Here is a 13,621-nt window from a genome sequence, read left to right as displayed (position 1 = left end):
ACTCATCAAAGATTGTGTTGTTAATTTAATAATTCATTGACTTAGAATATAGTCATAGTATAAACGATGATATACCGTAATATACAACCATAAAATATTATTTAGTTGTTGATAGTTTTTAAAAGTTCACTCATGTTTAGCTATTTAGTTAAATTGCAAGAGTTTAGAAAGTACAATTTTATTTTTGTTAGGGAAATTTTGATGATAAAAGGAAAATTTTGGATTTTAACATTTGATTTCTATGGTCATTACAGGTATAATATCAGTAAATTACTCAAGCTGATAATTTGACATGATACATTCGTCGCATGTAACTTTTGTTCCCGCCCAATGTCTGGTTTCAAAAACCAGTTTTAGATGTGAGTAACTTATTATAATAGTTATAGCTAGAGTGATTACATAATAAAAAAAAATATTTATCCGTGAACCACGTAATTGTCGACACATTTCAGTGGGGGTACGACTGCAGAGTAAATTCTTATTCGACAAAACCAAAATCAGTAGGCACATTCCACGTATCCGCACCACCAGTTCTGTTGGGTGTTACATGTGTACATTTAATAACCCACTGGCGAGAAACGAAGACGATGGCGACGACGGCGAGTGTGGCTGCGGTAGCAGAAATGATCGAAGCCGGAGCGTTCGGACCGGACGGCCGTTTCGTTTCGTTCGCACTCGACGAACAGAACGCCGAAAATGCTCATTTCGCATCGATGATACTGTATGGGACCGTCATGATTGTAGACCGTGATGGCCGCCGCCAAAACCATCAGCTCGTGTTCAAGTTCAAGCACTCGTCTCCCGATTTGCGGGCGTTTTTCAAGAACGACCTACAGTTCTACAACGAGAAATTATTCTATGAACGGATCGCACCCTTTCTGTTGATGTGCTACCCGCCAAATGACGACGACACGCATGCAACAACGCCAGCGATTTGTCGTTACTTTTACGGGCGTAACGATTGTGGTGAACTATGGCACCGGGACGTGGTAGTCTTGGGAAACGAGACCGTTCACGGATACCAGTCGGCAGTCACAAACCATCGGTTGTGTTTGGATTTCGATCACCTGGTCGTGGCGATCAGAGTTCTAGCAAAGTGAGTGGGAGACGTATTCCCGTGCTATATTCGGGGTGAGCTATTTAACGGGAATTTTTTCAAATAGTTCCTTCAAAAAGAAGATCCGTTAAACATAGATCATTTTCAGTGTACCAAATATAACCTAATACTTGATAGTGACTTTTCGCTGTACCTTTAAATATAAACAGTTAGATACGTTTATCGTTTCAAATTTAAAATATAGATTTTCATTAATCCGAGGTAACAATATAAAAACTTTTTTTTTTTAAATTTGCGCAATCTTTAATTTATAATTTTGTGGTAGGATAAACATAGTTGAAATATATTTGATCAAATTATAATAGTCGTGTGCATTTTCCCTGTAGACTATTTATAAACATGCTTCACTGACATTATATTATATCAATTAATCAACAATATCGTTATCAATATAATATTATAATGGTTATTATAATATTTTTGTTGTGGTTATAGATTTCATAGTTTGTCGTACAGAGCCAAAAATGTAGATCGTGACAAGTTTACAGATCTGATGGCAAAGGTGAAGGATACGCAGTGGGACGACGAAGGCCGTTGGTTTATAGGAAGACTCGAAGGATTAATTTCTGTTGCTCTAGACAAACTAACGGTACGTCGCGGCGACGACCAGCGTGCGCACCGGTTTCAGACGGAACTGTTGGCCGACGCATCAGACACGTTGAGACGTGTTATGGAACCTGTCGAACCTCTGTCCGTCCTGTGTCACGGCGATTTCAACCGAAACAACCTGATGTTTAAGTACGACGACGATGGCCGGCCGGTGGACGCGCTGGCGTACGACATGGCCACCGTACGGTATGGGTCGCCGGCGATCGACTTGTCCTTTTTCTTGTACATGAACACGGACCGTCAGACTCGGGACGATCACTGGGACGCACTGTTGGACGCGTATTGCGAGACGTTGGCCGCCGCCGCCGGTGACGTCCCTGTTCCGGACCGCGGCCAACTGGATGTCGAAATGCGCGAGCACGCGTTCTACGGGTTGGCGCACACGTCGTTCTTTCTGCGGATGTTGTTGGAGGAACAGAAACCGATCGAACCGTTGAAGATCATCGGAATGAACGACGATGAAGTGTTGGAATTTCTGTTATCGTATGGTGGTGAACGGGCTACCGATTGGGTGGCTGACATCGTCCAACACTATTTGAACACGACGTACTCCGAAATGTCACCCTGATGTGCATATTATTTATTAACATGCTTACGACTCGTTTTTAAAAAATAATTCTGTACTTTTCTAAGTTATATCTACGTCTTTGCTAAATATTTGTCTAATAAAAATGTTGTGAAATTCTTGCACCATAGTAATAATAACGTATGAGTATAATTATAAAATATGTATAATTTGAGTATCGTTTCTGAGCGATGACTGATTTAAAAAAAATGTTTTATTTTTATAATTTCTATAGTAGGTATAAAATTTAACCGTATATTAGTTCGGTCGGTAAGCGATGAAGTAATATTCCACTTAAACCACATAGTATACAATTAATTATTGGACATATTGTTTTAATTAATCTCGTATATAACTAATTAATAGTAAGTCACCACAATCAATTGAAGAAAAATGAAATCTTATAAATCTGAGTTTATTTTGTAAATCAAATACGTCCTTGAGTTTTAATTTATTACAATCAAGTGAATTAATTGAATAAAATACAATCAAAATACTAACCTAGCTATATAGCTTTATACATATCATTATATCAATGTATAAAAGTGACGTCAATTCGACAGCAATTCGAATTTTTAAATTAGTAAATTTACATTAGTTATGACAACGCACTTTTATAACAAGATTAATAAAATTAAAGGTATACTGATGAACGTATATTTATTTTTATGTACTTATTACAACTTACAAGTCGAAAATATACGAGGGAATGGCGTATTCTTAGCAGGTTATTATTTTTTTTTATTCTCGTAATTCACAATATGTTTGCTTTCTAGACTGCTATATAGTAGGTGTATAGTATAAGGTGTTGAGTATGTTTGGACAATAAGTAAGTAATTTTATTGGTCAATGATTATGTTGACTTTTAATTAAATGATAAATAAATGTACCTAACATAGGTAGGTACCTATAAATGCATATTATGACATTATGACGAAAACCATTCAGAGTTAAGGCATTCATCTTGATCTCTAAAAATGTTTAATTTTGTATCTATATTGTTACTCGTATTATTTTTCAGTTATAATTACGGTAGGTTTTTCATTATGTAAAAAAAAAAGGCATGTAATACTATTTAATATTACTAGATATCATTAAATTATGAGTTAATATCAGCATCGACGATAAGATTTGTAGTATAAATGAGTGATTTAAATGAATTAAAAATTATTAAAATTTCATTTTGTATTATAGTAAGCCATACTATATGGAATTACAAAGAGTTTCAAGTCTTTATACATTATATTTTTGAATTAAAACAATATAATTAAAATTATTATTTTACGTTAAAATGTACAACTAAGGAATTAGTTGGTCTGTAAATATTTATAAACATTTTTTTTGTGTAGGTATTCTGTATTTTCAATATTTTTTTTAAATTTTTTTTTTACTTTTTAGTTGTTATATGAAACCTAAGATCACATTATTATACTACCTATTTATTGTTATTCTAATTATGTTGTTACAATTTGTATTTAATGGTAAAATATTGTGTATCAATTTATTTATAGTTAAGATGTAAGAAAATATGAGATGTTATGATGTGTATCATTTAATATGTACTTGAGTATTTTCGTATTACATTTATAATTATTTTATGACAGATATTCGTAAGTTTTAGAATTTACGTTTAACGACATCATAGATAGTTGTTAAGCCTTAGGCATTGATTAAAATTTTATTGTTCGATAAATGTAAAAATGATAGAGAATTATAGTGGATTAATTAAAGTCATGGACCATAAGACCCCAATTTTTAAGTGAGTTATGAGTATGAAAAATATAAATATTTGAAAAAGCTCATAATTCATTTAAAAATTAAAATATCGATAAAACCAACGAGAGAACACAGATAATGTTCTTACCTAAAAGTTTGATAATAAGTCAATTCACTCTAATATCAAAATTAAAAGCACATTATTGAAACTGGTGAACGAAAATTTACTATGTCGTATGTGTCTAAGACGGAGACAACACATGTGGGTACGACGTCTTCTTAATACATTTGAAACTTAACCAAAAAGAATACATATCAATTGTAATAAAATAAACCAATAGTTTAAAGTTTTATATTCCTAAACGATAAATATTTAAAAAAAATATATTAAAAATTGGAAGTAAGATAAAAATATTGAGAATAAAATAAATATAAAATAATATTATTCTTAAATATACAAATATCATAATGGAATATTCTCAGTACTTCCCAATATAATATATTTATCACGTGATATGTGTTGAGAGTTGTATTAGTGTCAATTTTGTTTATTTAATTCGATAAGATTAACGTATATACGTATTGTATTAGACTGATTGATAACATAAAACATAAATAATAATTGGTGTATTTGATTTACGAGTGGAGTAGAGAGATAATATATTTTATTACACTAAAAATCATTAGTATGAGTAGTATTATACTTAAAAAGACGTATAACATTATTGAATATAGTGTATTAAAAATTAAAAGTTATGGAACAATTTATTAAAACAGAAATTAAGGCCATTGTGGCCGAAGGTGCGTTCGGTAAAAATTGTAACTTAGTGTCGTTCAACGTGTATAATGATATAATTGAAAAAAAAGAGTGGAAGTTTAATGCTATATTTGGGGACATTGTCACATCAGACAATATCTATTACTCCGTTTTGATCAAGTTAAAAAATCGAGATCAAATGATACGCGTAAGTTCTGAATGCGATATGCTATTCCATAATGAGTTATACTTTTATGAAAAGATCATCCCATTCTTATTAGAGTGTCGTGGTCCTTTAGTAAATGATGTAAATGCTTTATCATTACCACGGTTTTTTTATGGCCGAAACAAAGGTGGTGAATTAGCGGAAAAGGATTTAATTATTGTCGAAAATGTAAATACCTTAGGCTATCGTTATAGCGTAGACCAGCTGTTCATAGATAAGGATCATTTAATCATTGCACTTCAGGCTATCGCAAAGTAAGTTGACTTGATTTTAAACAAAATATAAATATATTATAAATATGATAATATAATAAATTAGATAATAGATTCTAAAATTTAAGTCTATAATTTGCAATAATATAATTAAAGTTATATAAAAAAAATATATGAATGTACCAGGTACCTATATTATATATAGGTACAATTTATTGTTATAACTATGAAGGTTCTAATTAAAAATGATTTATTTCTGTTCGATAATTTCAAAATATATATTATATTATTTTAATTATATAACAATAGTATGCAAAACTAGTTATTTCTGGTTTTTAACACATGGACGACATGGTTATTTTAGTCGTATAATATACTTATTCATTTTTTAAGACGTTAAAATGATTGAGAAGACTATTATGTATGCTTTCTGCTCTCTGATCACACGCTGCATTACACTATAACAACGTTATAGTTTTAAGTAATAAACTCTTTTTATCTACTACTATACGTCACTTAGAATTTTTCGATTTAGCTGATAACGAATTGTGTATTTTGTTCATACGTCACGGATACTGATAGTAAAATAAATGATAATACGGACATTACCTACATTGTAAATATTAACAACGAGCAGACGCAGCGTAATTCCGTCAGTCGTCACACAGGGTAATCTAACCAACAAACGGTTGTTGAATCCAAACAAAACCATACAATGGAATAATATCTATTTTATTTTCTCGATCACTTTCGTAATATTCCAGGTATCTATATTATAATAAACGCGGGAAAAGTAAAAAAAGGTCCACAGATTTACGTCGTTTCGTCCTTATATAGTCGTTATGGTCTATACTCTAACGTATTCCGATCGATTGCCGCGATCTACCGCGGAAAATATATTAAAATATATATAATATAATATATTAAATTAAATTAAATTAAATTTTTGATAACTCAAGTTTTTGTCACAGGTTTCACGGGCTTTCATACATAGCCAAACACAAAAATGCCGACAGATTTCGGGACATCGTCGCTGATGTTCAGGACACGCAGTCCGACGCCAACGGGCACTGGATTGCCCAGAACGACCTGTTGAAGAGGATAGGAAAACGCGGAGTGGACCGACTGCTGAAGCGGAGTGGGGAACGGTACCGGGACCACGCTCAGTTGCGCCGGCTGAACAGGCTGTTCGACGACGCGGCGGGCACGCTGCGGACCGGGTTGGAGTGCCGCGAACCGCTGTCCGTCCTGTGCCACGGCGACTATTGCCGTCTATCCATGATGTTCCAGTACGACGAGCGCGAGCTTCCGTTCGACGCGCTCATCATGGACTTCTTCGATGTGCATTACGGGTCGCCCGCGCTGGACCTGTCACTGTTTCTGTACACGGCCACTTCGCAGCGAACGCGTCGGACGTGCTGGGACGAACTGTTGGACGCGTACTGTGCCGCGCTCGCCGCCGCCGTCCCGCCCGCCGTCCGCGTCCCGGATCGCGCCGAACTGGACGCCGAGATGGCCGCGTCCGCTATCGTTGGGTTGGCGAGAGCGTCGTTCATTTTGTGCTACAGGTTGCGGGACAACAGCGACCCGTTGCTGGACTCGGTGGCGACCAGCGACGACCCGGTGGACTACTTTTTGGCGTTGGGCGGTGATGCAGGCACCGACTGTCTGGCCGACTTGGTACAACATTTGATCGACATGGCGTATACGCAGCCTTGTAATGCCCTCGGGTAAAAACTATTCAAATCATTTTTAAAGACTTAAATAATATGTATACGTAAACGGTTTCAAAGAGAGTACCTATTTAATACTTGAACGCGGTATTTTAAATATATTCCCAAAGTTTTAGAAATGTATAATGAATTAATAAAATACTGATTTTAATATTATTCCTTCTAATTATTTAATATGTAATTTTTTAATTTAATATAACATAAAAAAATTCAAAGCAAAGATGTACGTAAATCATAAATAAAATATATAAATAGGTATATACAAAAATAAAAACATTGAATAATTTATTTTTATTTATGATAAATATTAAAAATCGCGGAGATTAATACCATCCACGAGTGCCAAGACAGTAACAGAAATTTCAAATGTGTCAATAACAACTATCAACAATCAGAAATATAACTTCTAAAAGTTATCAAAATAAATATAAATGCAGTTTTTAGATTAGATAGTGGAGGAATGATGAATGTATTGTTTTTAAAACGATGTGTGTTTTAAAAAATTTTCAAAAATTAACAAATAAATAAATATTATTTTGTTAACAAATGTCACATTATTGTGTTCAAAATAACAAGCTTTAATTATTTATTTTTGTGTCCATCATCAACTTTTAGGGTAGTTTTAATATAAATAATTTTTAGTATTTTACAAAATTAGTGATAAATGGTAATTATTAGGAAAAAAAGATTTTGTTTTACATATATATGTTAATTTTTTTTTCGAGGGTTAAATAGTTTGAAAATACATAACTAGATTTTTCGTAAATTGTACTAATAGAAGCCCTAATTTATTAAAAATATAAGTACACAATATTTTGTTTTTAGATACTTACAATTAAATTAAAATTAAAAAAAGTTTACGTAGAGAAATGATACTAATTGTTTGGTTGTAATTCAAAAAATATCATTCACAGGGACTTGAAAAATTGAATACTGCTAACAAACAATAAATTACTTGGTATAAAATATCCTTAGAAATATGGGCTATAATAAACCGCCTCCATTCAGAATCGTTTTTCGTATACAACACTAGGATTTTTACGTTCGGTTACATTATTAATATCCAAATATTTACATTCTGGAGTCCTGCGGTTTGTTTACAAATTGGTTGAATCATTGCCCAAAGCTATTTTATATTTATATTTTGTGCCGGATATGTACCATAATTTTATGAGCAAAGAAATAGTGATAATATTTTTTAACCAAAATTATTGACTTTAAAAATAAATTAGATGCGATAAGATAGTGTATGTTAATATTTATTTATTTTATTTATATTTAGTTTTTAAGATGCACTTGTGTACGGAAACAAATTAATATTTATTACATTTCATTTTTATACAAGATAAATGTAACTAGATATATTTTATTATTTTTACTACTTTGATATATTATAACATTATATTAGTCAATAAATATTAATAACTTGTAAGTAATAAATTAAAATTTGTATAAATTATTATATAACATAATATGTACATTATATTATAATATGTATTTTATACCTATTATATATAAAAGTTTTTAAGATATTTTATGAATTTAATTTATTATTGCTTATTTTAATAGTTTTTATAATTATCGTTTACTGGTTATAATAATTATTCCAAATTAAATGATTATATATCGTATTATTGTATAATATGGGGTAATAAACAACGGCTATATAACCTCTACTTATTTCCTTATACGATATAGCTATAGCTAACAATTATTTTAATAAATTAATAAAATTCAATATTATTCATTTGCTTGTTAATGTGTAATTTTCTATTTAATTTCTTTTAAAATATATTTTAATTTAATTTATAATATATGGCTGTGAAATGTTGTATTTTATACTGTTTTTATTTTACTTTATTTATGTTAGTGTTTGCTGAGTTTAATAAAATATAAAATATTAAATTAGACTAAAATATACAAACCCATATTTTTTTAATATAAATATTATTAAGTATATTATTATTTTTATTCAATATTTAAATCTATGTATTAATATACACATTTTTTTTTTTTATAAAAATAACTTCACTATATGGATATTAGGTAAAAAATCTATATATCAGTAAGAAGGTAGTGAAGATTTAGTAAAAAAAATTGTACGTATATGCTGATGTTAAATCAGCAGATAAAATACGAACACAACAATATACCAATATCATCACATGTCTAATAACATACAATTAAAAACATAATTTCAATGTGGGAAGTCAAGTAGTATAAAACTACAAAATATGAAAAGCATTATTAACTTAACCAAATAGTAAAATTAATGAAAATAATAGTTAATTATTGTTTGTCATTCAATGTAAATTAAAAGGCAATGCTCATATGTTTGTAAGTCATAGAATTAAAAACAGAAATACGAAATATTGGTTTTTTTTTCATATAAAACATTTTTACAAATAAAAAAAAATATAAATGGTAATAGCAAACTGTGAATGCTATAAGAAATGTAATATTTCAGAACATGTTTATTTTACACTTAAAACGGATGTTTTATGGTTGAATTTCGACCAATGCACGATATTAGTTAATATGTATTTTAAAGGTATAAATTATTATAAAATTTGTAATATTTAAAATGAGAAACAATTAAAATTTATAAATTATTCTTTAAAAGTGGGAAACAGTAGGAAATATAATAAAATATTTAGAGATATCACTTCTTAAACGATAAATAAATCAATAAAGTAATTTTTAATTCTTACGGTATGTTCAGTTAGTTTTTTTTTAAATAAAATATTTTAAATCTAATTGGTATATTATAAAATAAATTCAATTTAAAACATGTTGTGATTTATAAAATTATTTTTAAAAACTAGGAATATAATATCATCATAATATAGTATACATTTTATAAATGACTTGACTTATTTATCGATAAACAATAGCATAAACAGTAAATACAAACAAAATAAAGACACAATAAACTAATATTATTGATAACTTCTATTACACCACAGATTAACATGTTAAGTGAGGCGATAAGTGTTTTCGAAGGTAGGGTTTTGAGATAATAATATATTGCTGTGACATTATTATTCGATTGTCAATTATTGTACATGAATAATTAGTATTCAATTAAATAACATACAAATATGTCGTATTAAATTTCAACCCACCGTACAAATATTAGTAATGGAACGTTTAGTTGAAGAAGAATTGAATGCAATGGTCGGCGAAGATGCGTTTGGTAAAAATTGTAATTTAGTTTCGTTCAAATTATATAACTGTATGACTGATGCGGATGAATTTTGGTATCAAAGAATATTTTGTAGTCTTATAATTTCGGATGGATCAAATTATAACATAATGATCAAGTTAAAAATTCAAGATTTGGTACTGCGTGGATGTTTTGGATGTGACATTTTGTTTAATAATGAATTAATATTTTACAAAAAGGTCATACCGTTCCTACTAGAGTGCCGGGGACCAACATTTAATGATTCAAATACTTTATTTTTACCACGTTTTTTTTATGGTCGTAATGATTGTAGTGAATTGATGGCAAATGACTTAATTGTTATCGAAAATATTAATACTTTAGGATATTGTTTAAGTAATGAGAAAGTGTTTCTGGACAATGACCATTTAACAATCGCACTTCAGGCATTAGCAAAGTGAGTTTAACAGAAAAGTTTTTAATTTTATTATTCAGCTCATAAAATTATTATTTTATTTTTTTGATTTAAGACAAAATTAAAAATAAAATAAGATAAAACATAGGGACATTTAATGTTGACATAATCTCCAACAATAAAGACAATCACTATTTCAATAATAATGTAAAATATTCATAAGTTTTATAATGTTATATCATAATTAATAGTTAGAATTATGTTAGAATTACTTCACAAATCTGGCAAAAAGTAATGTTTTTAAAATTAAAAAAAACCAAATATTAATTACAATTTAATATACAGTTTAACCATTGTTAGGTAATTCGAAATTGTATTATGTAAACATATTTAAATGTATTAAGCTATTTCATAGTATAGTTCATTAACTTCCAATGAAAATTATTAAAACGTATACCTATTTTTAAATTTAATAAACATTTTGATGCAAAAAATTGAATTCTCATAACAATTAATTTATGTATAATTCTTAAAATTAATATATTTGATTTATATGATATTATAAAATATTTTACACTGTGTTCAAAACATACATTTAAATGATATTGTAATTGTTCAATGTTTAAGATTAAAATTACATAATTTTGTGTCACTATGAACTTTTTATCAAGCTCCCACCATAAGTTATCAGATAATCGGAGAGTTTCAAATATTACAAATTATTACTTATAAGTAGTTATAACTTTATTTTTATTTTGTTTCATTTATACGATTTATTTTAAGTTATGTTATCCAAGTACTACACATAATCATTCGAAAAATCTATATGTAATAAAATGATTATAAAATGGAAAGAAATTCAACGTTACCTTTTAGCTTATTATAGTATAAGTATAAATTGAAATAGACAAAGGTGGGAAAGTTAATTAATATAATTCACTCAAAAATCAAGTTAAGTGAATACAAGATCATTAAGTTAGAAGTATCAATTTTTTTAATTATTAGATACGAGGGTCCTATTTTGTATTTATCATTACATTATAATATAGTTTTATATTATCAATAACCAATATCGGTAATATCAGATACGAAACTATTATTACTATTATTTTAATATTGGATTATTTGTATTTAAAATTGAGTGTACAGTAATTAATAAATAACACCACTAAAACCGAAAATTTCATAACAATTTAATTTTAAATTGATGGAATATTTTTGAATCAATTGAAAACAAAACTAAGTTATTTCAACGGTCAATTAGATAGTTAATCTTAAAAGTTGAAAAAATAATATTTTACTTTGACTAAAGCTCTTGAAATAAACAATTTTTTTTCTGCAGAATTTATTTAACAGTCCACTGTTAGAAACGGATACATATAAGACTTTGGTGATTATATCGTTAGATTTTTACTTTAACCATGGAAATTGAATAGAGATCTTTTCGAGTTTGTAAATAGTACCGAATAATCGACAAACAGCGTGTAATGTGCAATTAGTAACTTATATTTGGTCATTGAATATGATTTTTCTAAACCTTCAGGTTTCACGGATTGTCGTATAATGCCAAACACAAAGATCCGGGAAAAGTTTACGGTATCTTGGAAAACGTTCGCAACATACAGATCGACGAGAACGGGCATTGGATGGCCCAGGACGACTTGTTCAAAAAATGCGGTAAACGAGGGATGGACCGACTGCTGAAACGGGACGGGGACAGGTACCGGGACCACGCGCACATACGACGCTTGAACGAGCTCTTCGACGACGCGGAGAACGTGCTAATGCAGTCATTGAACGTCCGAGAACCGCTGTCCGTCATATGCCACGGCGATTGGCACCGCCAAACGTTGTTGTTCCAGTACGACGAGCACAGGCGTCCGTTCGACGCGACGTCCATAGACTTTTCCATGTTACATTACGGGTCGCCCGCGTTGGACCTGTCGTTGTTCCTGTACATGTCCACCACGCAGCGGGTGCGCGAGGCGCACTGGGATGACCTGCTAGACACCTACTGCGCCGCACTGGCCGCGTCCGTCCCGCCCGGCGTCCGTGTCCCGTGCCGCGCCGAAATCGACGCCGAGATGGCCAAGACTGCCATCAACGGGCTCGCCAAAGCGTCGTTTGCCCTGCCGTTCATGTTGCGCGACAGGAGCGACGCGTTGGACTCGTTGGCGACGAGCGACGACCCGGTGGACTACTTTCTGGCGTTGGGTGGCGACATGGCAACCGAATGCTTGGCCGATATCGTAATGCATTTAGCGGACATGGGCTACACAGATGCGGGACGTGGCGGACATTCTGATCTGGCCGAGAATACAGACTCGAAATACGGTTCGTCCACATAGGAGATAGCTATTATACATTATAACAATAATCATTGTACTTATTAATAGATTTTTTATGGCATTGGACTACTTTTAGAATTATTTTTAAAAAATGTCGAGTTATATAATGTGATTAAGAATAAAAAGTTCTTTTTTTCATGGAATGCATTGAACATTTTAAATAAATACAAAAATAGCTCTGCAGCTTAGAATCTAAAACATGTAAGTATTGCTGTTATTTCTTCTCATAATTTTTCATTTCAAGGAGCTCATATTGAAAACTGAGAAAAATATTTTAGTAATTTCTCCTTTTAGTTGTAAATATTATTTTTATTTATAATATTTTGTAAAATTGAATGGTTTGAATAATAAAATAGATTATGTTATATGTACATAAAATAAATCTATAAATTAAGCGTATTTCGCTAAGTTTTTTTGAAATATAAAGTATATCATTGTGTAAAAATTATAACAGAAAAATTAACTCGTTAGGATTTGGGTTAGGTTCATATTATATAAATCACTAGCCGAAGAAAACCTGCTACTTGTTAATTTATTAAGTACATTTAATCAAGATCATAATAATATATCACTAATTAATATTATTATGTATACAAAAAACATTTCGTTTTATGGTCTTATCATTACCGGCTCGATTAAAAAAAAAAAAAAAACTTAAATAAATTTATAAAAAATATTTTAACTTATAAATTATCATACAAAGTCTATAATATTAACTATATTATGTAACGCGCCTGTAGTAATTTACCATATAAAG

General features: G+C 30.4%; 3 protein-coding genes across 3 annotated transcripts; all 3 read left to right on the top strand.

The window, feature by feature from the left end:
- The first annotated feature begins 490 nt into the window (after nt 1–490).
- Nucleotides 491–2,431, top strand: LOC132922164 (uncharacterized). Its single transcript, XM_060985522.1, has 2 exons — nt 491–1,096; nt 1,553–2,431. The coding sequence occupies exons 1-2, from the start codon at nt 588–590 to the stop codon at nt 2,292–2,294; spliced, it is 1,251 nt and encodes a 416-aa protein (XP_060841505.1). The 5' UTR covers nt 491–587; the 3' UTR covers nt 2,295–2,431.
- A 2,245-nt stretch (nt 2,432–4,676) lies between these two features.
- LOC132922547 (uncharacterized) lies at nt 4,677–7,091 on the top strand. Its single transcript, XM_060986116.1, has 2 exons — nt 4,677–5,244; nt 6,174–7,091. Exons 1-2 carry the CDS (start codon nt 4,763–4,765, stop codon nt 6,934–6,936), a joined length of 1,245 nt encoding a protein of 414 aa, XP_060842099.1. The 5' UTR covers nt 4,677–4,762; the 3' UTR covers nt 6,937–7,091.
- A 2,906-nt stretch (nt 7,092–9,997) lies between these two features.
- On the top strand, nt 9,998–13,069 carry LOC132922031 (uncharacterized). The gene is made up of 2 exons (XM_060985331.1): nt 9,998–10,558; nt 12,060–13,069. Exons 1-2 carry the CDS (start codon nt 10,077–10,079, stop codon nt 12,862–12,864), a joined length of 1,287 nt encoding a protein of 428 aa, XP_060841314.1. The 5' UTR covers nt 9,998–10,076; the 3' UTR covers nt 12,865–13,069.
- Nucleotides 13,070–13,621: the final 552 nt, after the last annotated feature.

This window comes from Rhopalosiphum padi, chromosome 2, assembly GCF_020882245.1.
Source record: "Rhopalosiphum padi isolate XX-2018 chromosome 2, ASM2088224v1, whole genome shotgun sequence".
In the NCBI taxonomy this organism is placed as follows: Eukaryota; Metazoa; Arthropoda; class Insecta; order Hemiptera; family Aphididae; genus Rhopalosiphum; species Rhopalosiphum padi.
This window is presented reverse-complemented; position numbering and strand designations above follow the sequence as displayed.

Bases quoted from the DNA above. Each gene is read 5' to 3' on its own strand.
- LOC132922164 (XM_060985522.1), top strand. From the start codon at position 588: ATGGCGACGACGGCGAGTGTGGCTGCGGTAGCAGAAATGATCGAAGCC. The intron at 1,097-1,552 runs GTGAGTGGGAGA...TTGTGGTTATAG, and splicing joins GCGATCAGAGTTCTAGCAAA to ATTTCATAGTTTGTCGTACA.
- LOC132922547 (XM_060986116.1), top strand. From the start codon at position 4,763: ATGGAACAATTTATTAAAACAGAAATTAAGGCCATTGTGGCCGAAGGT. The intron at 5,245-6,173 runs GTAAGTTGACTT...TTTTTGTCACAG, and splicing joins GCACTTCAGGCTATCGCAAA to GTTTCACGGGCTTTCATACA.
- LOC132922031 (XM_060985331.1), top strand. From the start codon at position 10,077: ATGGAACGTTTAGTTGAAGAAGAATTGAATGCAATGGTCGGCGAAGAT. The intron at 10,559-12,059 runs GTGAGTTTAACA...CTAAACCTTCAG, and splicing joins GCACTTCAGGCATTAGCAAA to GTTTCACGGATTGTCGTATA.